General features: G+C 52.5%; 1 protein-coding gene across 3 annotated transcripts; it reads right to left on the bottom strand.

Moving 5' to 3' along the window:
• Window positions 1-920: 920 nt before the first annotated feature.
• LOC101556500 (zinc finger protein 234-like) lies at window positions 921-8,496 on the bottom strand. 3 transcript variants are annotated; one of them, XM_055146031.1, is made up of 4 exons: window positions 8,184-8,338; window positions 6,491-6,579; window positions 4,681-4,807; window positions 921-3,507 (listed from the first exon to the last, which is right to left on the bottom strand). In XM_055146031.1, the coding sequence occupies exons 2-4, from the start codon at window positions 6,503-6,505 to the stop codon at window positions 2,027-2,029; spliced, it is 1,623 nt and encodes a 540-aa protein (XP_055002006.1). In that variant the 5' UTR covers window positions 6,506-6,579; window positions 8,184-8,338; the 3' UTR covers window positions 921-2,026. The 3 variants fall into 3 exon arrangements, with proteins under 3 accessions (XP_055002006.1, XP_055002004.1, XP_055002005.1); XM_055146029.1 differs by lacking the exon at window positions 8,184-8,338 and adding an exon at window positions 8,406-8,496 and having other exon boundaries at window positions 922-3,507; XM_055146030.1 differs by lacking the exon at window positions 8,184-8,338 and adding an exon at window positions 7,784-8,134 and having other exon boundaries at window positions 924-3,507.
• Window positions 8,497-8,968: the final 472 nt, after the last annotated feature.

Here is an 8,968-nt window from a genome sequence, read left to right as displayed (position 1 = left end):
CTCCTGGCTTTGCACTCAGGAATTACTCCTGGCGGTGCTTGGGGGACCATATGGGATGCCGGGGATCGAACCCGGGTTGGCCGCGTGCAAGGCAAACGCCCTACCCGCTGTGCTATCACTCCGGCCCCAGTGATTTCTTTTTGTTTTGGGGCCCTACTCAGCTGTGCTCAGGGCTGACTCCTGGTCCTGTGCTCAGAGGTCACACCTAATGGAGCTCAGGGGACCATATGTAGTGCCGGTGACTGAAACCTGGTCAGCTGCATACAAGGCAGGGGCAGTTCCCCACCATAGTGCAGGCTCCTACATGATATTCTTGTTAGTGAAAAAAATGCACCGAAATGAAATGACACATTGAACTTATATACTGAAAATTATAAATCCACTGTATAAACTCACCATATACAACATATATGGTGTAGAAATACATTGAATTTCTATACTGAAAATATTACTTTGGGATTGGGCAAATAACTCCACAGGCTGAGTGCATGCTTTGCCCTTAGTAAACCAAGATTTGATCCTTTGCTCCGCATGGTTTGCAACATACCGCTGTGACCCACCCCTGGCCACAAAGCTGAGAGTAGCCTCTGAGCACTGCTGGGTGTGGCCCCAACCACCTCCCCAAAAACAGAATCTGAAAGGGCAATGATCTTTAGCAATCCCCAATGATCTGGGTCAGTCTAAGAGTGAAAGTCTAAGAGTGAAACCCTCAGGATTTGGGACAAAATCCCAATATAGGGAGACAAAGGCGCAAAACCCACAGTGCCACCAAAGCTGCAACAGCAGCCATGGCAGTGAGGCTTCCATACTGAGCATGGAAGAGAGGCTCATGCAGGGGGACATGTACCAGAACACAAACCAGTCAGTCCCCGGTGTTCCCGTCCCTGGGAACTGGCCTGCTCCCATCAAGAGCTCCCTGCTGTCCTCTCAGCTCTAAGCAAGGCAGTGTTTTGGTGGTCAGCTACAAAGCTGTGACAAGAGATGACCTTTGCAATGATGTCATTCCCTTCCTCCATGGCCACCTTGGAGAACATGTGCTCACTTGTCTTCAGCTGATGTCAGGAACAGCTGCAAACTCCTGTTTGCAGAAACTGGACATTCTTGCACATTAACTTTAATTTTGTCGTTTTTAGGTCACCCTTGGTGATGCTCAGGGCTCACTCCTGGCTCTACTCAGGAATTACTCCTGGCTGTGCTTGAGGGACCATATGAAATGCTGGGGATTGAACCCACGTCAGCCGTGTACAAGGCATATGCCCTCCCCACTGTACTATCACTCGGGGCCCAGACATTGACTTTATTATTTATTTATTTTTCAGACATTGACTTTAACGTCCATCTTTATCTTTATTCTCAAGGAAGACTGGCCCCCATGGTGCTGGGGCGCCATTGTGGGCCTCCCATAGGCAGAGCTTCGTGATCTCCCACTTGTCCCCCAAGTCTGTCTTTCGAGGTTTTTTAAACATCCACATGGGTCATGTCTTAAGACCTGTCTTTTGAGTGCCAATGGGACTCCTGAGGTTCTGGCAAAGCTGTGCCCGTACCCCTGAACACTCACTGGCCCCGCCGCTCTTTGGCTGAGCCATAATCTGAACCCAAAGGTTCAGTTCCAGCCAGACAGGGCACAACTGATCACTACCAGGAATTCTGGTGTTTGCTGTTGGTTTTGTCTTCGAGTCACACCTGCTGTGCTCAGGGTTTATTCCTTGCTGGGCTCTGGGATCCACTCCCAGTGGGGGCCCCTGAGACCCTAAGCACTTGAAGGGCTTCTCGCCGCTGTGCACGCGCTGATGGGTGAGCAGGTGCGAGGCCCACCGGAACCTTTTCCCACACTCCTGGCAGTGGAAGGGCTTGTCAGCCATGTGCACCATCTGGTGGTGGTTCTGGCTCAAGCGGGAGAAGTTTTTGCCACATGTGTCGCACTGGCAGGGATGCGTGCAAGGCCTGCGCCTTCCCCCTGGTCCTGTTACTCTGCTCCCTCCAGGAATTTTGGAAATCTGAGACTCAGCCCTGGAACCCTGGATGCTCACCACACGGGCTGGCACTTGTAGGCCCTCTCCCTGCGGTGAATGCGCTGGTGCGTCTGTAAGTGGGACAGCTGGCTGAAGAGCTTCCCGCACACCTCGCACTTGTAGGGTCTCTCGCCTGTGTGGATGCGCCGGTGCAGCTTCAGATAGGAGCGGGAGCAGAGGTGCTTGCCACAGACTTCACACTGGCATGGCTTCTCGCCCGTGTGCACGCGCCGGTGGGACTGCAGGTGTGACAGCTGGCTGAAGAGCTTCCCACACGCCTCACACTTGTAGGGCTTCTCGCCCGTGTGCAGGCGCTGGTGCAGTTTCAGGTTGGACGCCTTACTGAAGTGCTTCCCGCACTCCTTGCAGCCGTACGGCTGCTCGCCAGTGTGGACACTCTGGTGGATGTCCAGGTCTACACTGGTCTTGTAGCGCTTCCCGCATGCCTCACACTTGTGGGGCTTCTCGCCACTGTGCACCTTCTGATGCGCCTGCACGTGGGACTTCTGCACGAAGCCCCGGCCACATACCCCACACTTGAAGGGCTTCTCGCCGCTGTGTACGCGCTGATGGGTGAGCAGGTGCGAGGCCCACCGGAAGCTTTTCCCACACTCCTGGCAGCGGAAGGGCTTGTCAGCCGTGTGCACCATCTGGTGGTGGTTTAGGCTCGAGCGGGAGAAGAAGTTCTTGCCACACGTGCCACATTGGTAGGGCTTCTGCCCGGTGTGGACCCGCTCGTGGATTCGGAGGTTTGAGCTCCACGTGAAGCACTTCCCACATGCCTCGCACTTGTAGGGCTTCTCCCCTGTGTGCACCCCATAATGGATGTTGAGGACCGACCGGCGGCGGAAGGTCTTGCCACAGATGGCACAGGTGAAGGGTTTCTCCCCCGTGTGGACCCTCTGGTGGTAGCGGAGGTGGCAGGCGTGCAGGAAGGCCCGGCCGCATTCCTCACACTTGTACACTTTTCCCCCAACGTGCAACTTGCAGTGGTCGCTGAGTGTGGCACGGTGGTTAAAGGCCTTCCCGCACTGCTGACAGGCAAATGGTTTGGCCCCGGCAGGGATTTTCAGTGGCCCTGGCAGGAGCAAGCTCTTCCTTGGCTCTGTCTTGCAGTGACATGGCTTCTGGCCTGGGCGGGCTCTCTGGCGTGGGTGACAGGTAGAATCGGCAAAGCAGCTTTTTCCATACTCGCCACATGCGTGAGGCTTTGCTCCAGCATCCAGTGGCTGTGGAAGTTCGGTGCTAGAGACGTTGCTGAGGGACTTTTTGGACCGGCATCCCCGAGAGGGACGCGGGGCTGGGTGAGTTACAGATCGTCCTGCCCCCACCTGGCCTGGTGACCCCTCATGTTTCTGGAACTGAGCTTTCTTGATCACAGATGTCTGGCACCTCCTGAAGTCACGTACCACCTGCTGCCAGATGTACCAGCAGGCAAGTTCTTCACAGGGCTTTGCATCTGGAACACGCTCCATCTCATGCTGGAGCTTGACTCCTGTGAGGGCAGAGAACAAAGGTGTGGACAAGACAAGGCTTCATTCAGGGCCTCCGGGATGAAGGATTCCAACAAATGTTCCCTTTGTCCCTCTGGGGTATGACACAGTTTCTGACTCACCTGCCCAGGAAAGACCCCTGTGGACTAATTTGGAGCCCCCTCTAATCACATCTGGGAGGTACAAGGTAGAAACCAAAGACTTCGTCATGAGATGCTGCATAATGTGAAGCTGTTATTTCTAGTGTACTTTAAAATCAGTGTGAACTCTTGGACGGGTGGTTAGGCCATCAACTCTGTCACATGAAATAGGACTCAACAACACACTCAAAACCAACGTAATCAGGTACCAGAGAAATAGTACAGTGGTAGGGTGTTTGCCTTGCATGAGGCCGACTGGGTTAAATGCCCAGCATCCCATGTGGTCCCCCAAGCACCACCAGGAGTAACTCCTGAGTGCAGAGCTAGGAGTAACCTCTAAGCATCATTGGGTGTGATCCAAAAAGGAAAAAAAAAAAAAAAGGAAAACAGAAAGCAGAAAATCCTTATTTCATTTTTCCTTGTCCTGTTTCATGGCCACCCCAGTGATACATGGAGGATAAACCCCCTCACCTGGCTCTGAGCTGAGGGGTCCCTCCTGGGGGTGGTCCTTGGAGAAGGGTGTGGTGCTGGGAATTGAACCTGAGGTTTCTGCACACAAAGTAAGTGCTCCAGCCCATTGAGCCATCTCTCTAGCCCCAGAATCCTTTATTTTGTTTTGTTTTGGGGGGGAGCCACATCTGGCCATGCTCAGGGCTTACTCCTGGCTCTGCGCTCAGGGATCACTCCTGACAGTGCTTGAGGGACCATATGTGGTGCTGGTGATCAAACCCAGGTCAGTGCCCAACCCACTACACTATTGCTCCGGCCTGAGATTCCTCATTTTAAACACTATGTGTGATGCAGTGTACCATCCACTGATGGGACTTCAACAAAACACAAATTTGCCTATCGACAAATCCAAATGCTTCTCTTGTGTCTTTGGGTGGGATCAGATCCCTGAACTCAGGGAAGAGCCCCAAAGGCTAGAATTCCTGAGGATACAAACCTACCCCTGGGGTTGCAGGAATCAAGTGTGTGTGTGTGTGTGTGTGTGTGTGTGTGTGTGTGTTGGGGAGGGGTATGATCGTTCCTTACCCACGGACAGCAAGTTCCGGAAGTTCTCCAGCATCACTTCCCGGTACAGTTTCCGCTGGGTGGGCTCAAGCAGCCCCAGCTCCTCCTCTGTGAAGACTACTACCACATCCTTGAAAGTCACCGCTTCCTGCAACATCAAACACAGGACACTTTCTCCTTACAGTCCCCCTCTGCTAAGAGAGGAGCCCTCGCTTGCAGATCTGTGATGACTGACTGTGACTTTTGGGCAGTCTCGGTTGCTGACACCCTGGCCCTTGTACCTCCTGTCCTGTGTGGTTACATGAAACCTGACACCCCGCCCTTCAGCGGTTCAACAGAATCAGTGTAGAGACAGGGGAGGGGGGGAAATCTGGCCAACAGAGCTTGAGCCTTGAAACAAAGGCTTGGGCCAAATGATAGCACAGTGGGAAGGGCATTTGCCTTGCATGCAGCCTACCCAGGTTTGATTCCCCAGCATTACAAATGGTCCCCCAAGCACGGCCAGGAGTGATTCCTGAGTGCCAAGTCAGGAATAGTCCCTGAGCACTGCCAGGTGTGAAACAAAAAGAAAATGGGGGAAAAAAAAGAAAAAGAAGAAAACAAAAGCTCTGTAGATATCTAAGTTTATAACTGGAAGTTTACAACCAGAAGTCCTTCAGTTGGTAGATGGTAGACTATCACTGTCATCCCATTGCTCATCCATTTGCTCGAGCGGGCACCAGTAATGTCTCCATTGTGAGACTTGTTACTGTTTTTGTCATATCGAATATGCCACGGGTAGCTTGCCAGGCTCTCCTGTGCAGGCAGGATACTCTTGGTAGCTTACCGGTCTCTCCTAGAGTGGCGGAGGAATTGAACCCAGGTCGGCTGCATGCAAGGCAACACCCTACCCGCTGCAAGAGTAATAGCACAGCGGGTAGGCCATTTGCCTTGCACGCAGCCGACCCGGGTTCGATTCCTCCGTCCCTCTCCGAGGTGTATTCGATATGCCAAAAACAGTAACAACAAGTCTCACAATGGAGACGTTACTGGTACCTGCTCGAGCAAATCGATGAGCAACGGGTGACAGTGATGATGACAATGATGAGCAGGTGGATAACACACTGGCAAAAACTGACAGGAGGGTACAATTGATTGACTGATTGACTTGTTTTGGGACCATATCCAAAAGGGCTCAGGCACCATAGTAAAGGAGCCGAGCCGTAGTAAAGCCGGCAGGGCACTTACCTTGCACATGGCTGATGCAGATACAGTACTCGGCACCCCAGAGAGTCCCCAAACCCCAGGAGTGATCCCTAGCACAGAGCCATGTAAGCTCTATGCACCACAAAAACAAATGAATGTGACCCCAAAACAAAAAGAAACAAAAAAGTGCTCAGGAGCTATTCCTGGCTCTGTGCTCAGGAGCGAGCCCTGGCGGTGGTCCTGTGGGGGGAATCACATATGGAGCCATAGTCAGCTGCATACAAGGCAGGTGCCTTGCCCCGTGCGCTCTCTCTGCAGCCCCAGGAGAGAATAATGGAATGTTAAAAAGCCACGATGTGGGGCCAAAGAGACAGTAAGACGGCGATGCTCAGGACTTTGCACATGGCCAACTCGGATTCAATCCCCAGCACCCCATATGGTCCCCCAAGCACCACCAGGAGTAATTCCTGAATACAGATAGAGCCAAGAGTAAGTACTGCCAGGTATGACCAGAGAAAGAAAGAACTGAATGAGGGGCTGGGTAATACAGCAAATAAGGTGCTTGCCTTGCATGCAGCCAACCCTAGTTCAATCTCTGATACCACATATGGTACTTCAAACCCCACCAGGAGTGATCCCCACGCACCTTAAATGCAGTCATTATTCTGTCCTGCTCCTGGAGAAATGGACTCCTGAGGGCTGGTGTGTCCAGAAGCTGATTGGGCCCCACACTGTCTGAAAGACCAGAAAAAGGACACAGGTAGGTGACCAATGAATTGTCTTCCTGTCCCAGGGCGGCTGCCACTGTGTACAGTGGAAAATCAGCCAAATTGTGGCATAAGCTGTTACTGAGTGCAGCATGTACATGCACATACACACACATACGCATGCACACAGATGCACGCACTCACATGCACGCATACACATACATGCATACATGCACACATGGCCAATGGGGTTCGATCCCTGGCACCCCATATGGTTCCCTGAAGTGATGGTGCATGAGGAGTGATCCCTGAGTGCAGAGCCAGTAGGAAGTTCTGAGCATCGCTGGATGGCATCCAAAACCAAAAATAAGGCAAAAAAAAAAAAGAGATATTGGTTTAGTTTGGTTTTGGTTTTAGAGCCACACCCAGCAGTGCTGAAGGCTTAATCCTGCTGCAGTGCTCAGGGATCACTCCTGGCAGTGCTCAGGAGCATTGAGGTGGTGTGGGGAAGTAAAATCAAAGAAAGTGGCCTTAGCCCTGTACTCTCTCTCCAACCCTGAAAATGTTCTAAATGTTCCCCGTAGGTAAATTTTGTTATTAAAAGGAAAAGCATCTTTTTGGTGGAGAATAAAATAAGCGTCTTCTAGCAGGTGAAGAAAACTGGTGTCACCAGAATCAAACCCAGATTTGAGGTGTAAGGGAGCCCTCTCCACATCTGTGGGATCTCCACTAACCATGGAGGTCTGAACTGAACTCTGACCCCTTCCAGGAGAACCTCCTAGGATGGACCTTCTCCAGATCAACTTGCCCAACTTTCTCCTCTTCCTTTTTCTGGGAGAGAGAGAGAAGATCCTGACCAGCGGAGTTTTCCCTCCAAAGGAGTAACTCCTGCTCCGTTTTCAGCTTCTTTCCGTGTTTGCTTCCCCGCCCCCCAACGCCTCAATGTTGTCTCAACGTTGCTAGGAGCCAAAAGGGATAGAACAGAGTTTAAGGTACTACTGCTGTTGCACTCAGCTGAGACCAGGTGCTGCACATGGACCCCTAAGCAACGCAGAGCCAGGAAGAAGGCCCCCCACTACCAAAAATACAAGTATCGGGGGGCAAAGAGGTACAATGCAGAATCTCAAAGTCCTGGGGTTGGAGGAAGTTAAATGGGGGTGGGGATGCTGATAGCTGGCAGCAAATTGGTCCTGGCATTTTCAACAAAGTCATTGCAAGAACAGGTTTTAGACCTAAACATGAGGAACAGCGGTGCACTGCGGCGAGGTGTTCCTTTCGAAGAAGGAAAGGCTGAAGGAAGGACGCAGGGTCTGAACCGCGACCAGTTCTGTCCCGAGAAATCAGGATGAGGTTCTGTCGTCTCTCTGTCCCCCAGACAGAAGGTGGCCTGGGAAAGAGTCCAGCCGGGATCAAAGGGGAGCACCCAGCGGAGGCCCTTCAGCTGCGGCTTGATGGTTTTGGGGGAAGCGAGTCCCCAGTAAAGCTAAACCTCAGCTGGCAGGAGGCCCCCATCCCCTGCGCGGCAGAACTGCCCTTAAGAGAACTGTTCTCCAATTCTCCACCCCACTGCATCAGGCAGGCACGAGGGTCGCCCCGATCTGTCATGGAAAAACAGAAATGTAAGGAATTCACCCGGACGTGTGCGCCAGGCTGGGGGAGTCGGGGGGCACTGGAAGCCCAGGAGATGCCAGACCCGAGCGTTCCAAACGTGAATGGGGCGACAAGGCTCCGCCGAGGGTCCCCCCCAGCTCTCCTGACCCCGCTTCGGCAGCAACGCCCCCCAGAACACAAGCCCTTTTGGGAACTGAGCCCGAGGCTAGTTCAGAAAGGTCGGGAAACTCAGAATCCACTCACCACCGGCAAGGAGCGAGGTAACCGGATCACCTGGAGCAGTTACACCCCCTCCCGAGAACAGCTTCCCAGAACCCCGGCTGCACCGGGAATACACTTCCCACAATCCCTTGCGCCGGTGTTTGTGGGGAAGTGTCGCTAAGGCCCCTGTGGACTACATTTCCCAGAATTCCAGAGAACACAGCCCCGAGCGGAAGCGCCTGTGACGCCTAGATACTGTGGGACTACATTTCCCACAATGCTTCTGGGGGAGCCGTTTTTTTATTGGCGGAGTTCCTGAATTTGGAGAGGGAAGTATTTCCTAGGCACCAATCGCTTAAGTGTATAGGTCTGCAATTGTTACAGTATTGGAAAGTTGAACTGCGAGTTTTAAGAGGAAAAAAAGTTAGGATGAATGAAGTGTAAATGTTCCATGTAGGGGTGAAGGGGAATTGAAAGGAGGAGGGGAAATGTGTTGAGTAATCTATAAGAGAATTAACGGTGACTTTCAAGAATGAGAGGGATGGAATGGTTTTGTGGTGGAAAAGGTGTGCAAAGAAGTTGTTAGCCTCGACTCCTGCTCTAAG

Source organism: Sorex araneus, chromosome 8 (assembly GCF_027595985.1).
Source record: "Sorex araneus isolate mSorAra2 chromosome 8, mSorAra2.pri, whole genome shotgun sequence".
Classification (NCBI taxonomy): domain Eukaryota; kingdom Metazoa; phylum Chordata; class Mammalia; order Eulipotyphla; family Soricidae; genus Sorex; species Sorex araneus.
The sequence above is the reverse complement of the archived record's forward strand: the minus strand, read 5'-3'. Positions and strand labels throughout refer to the sequence as shown.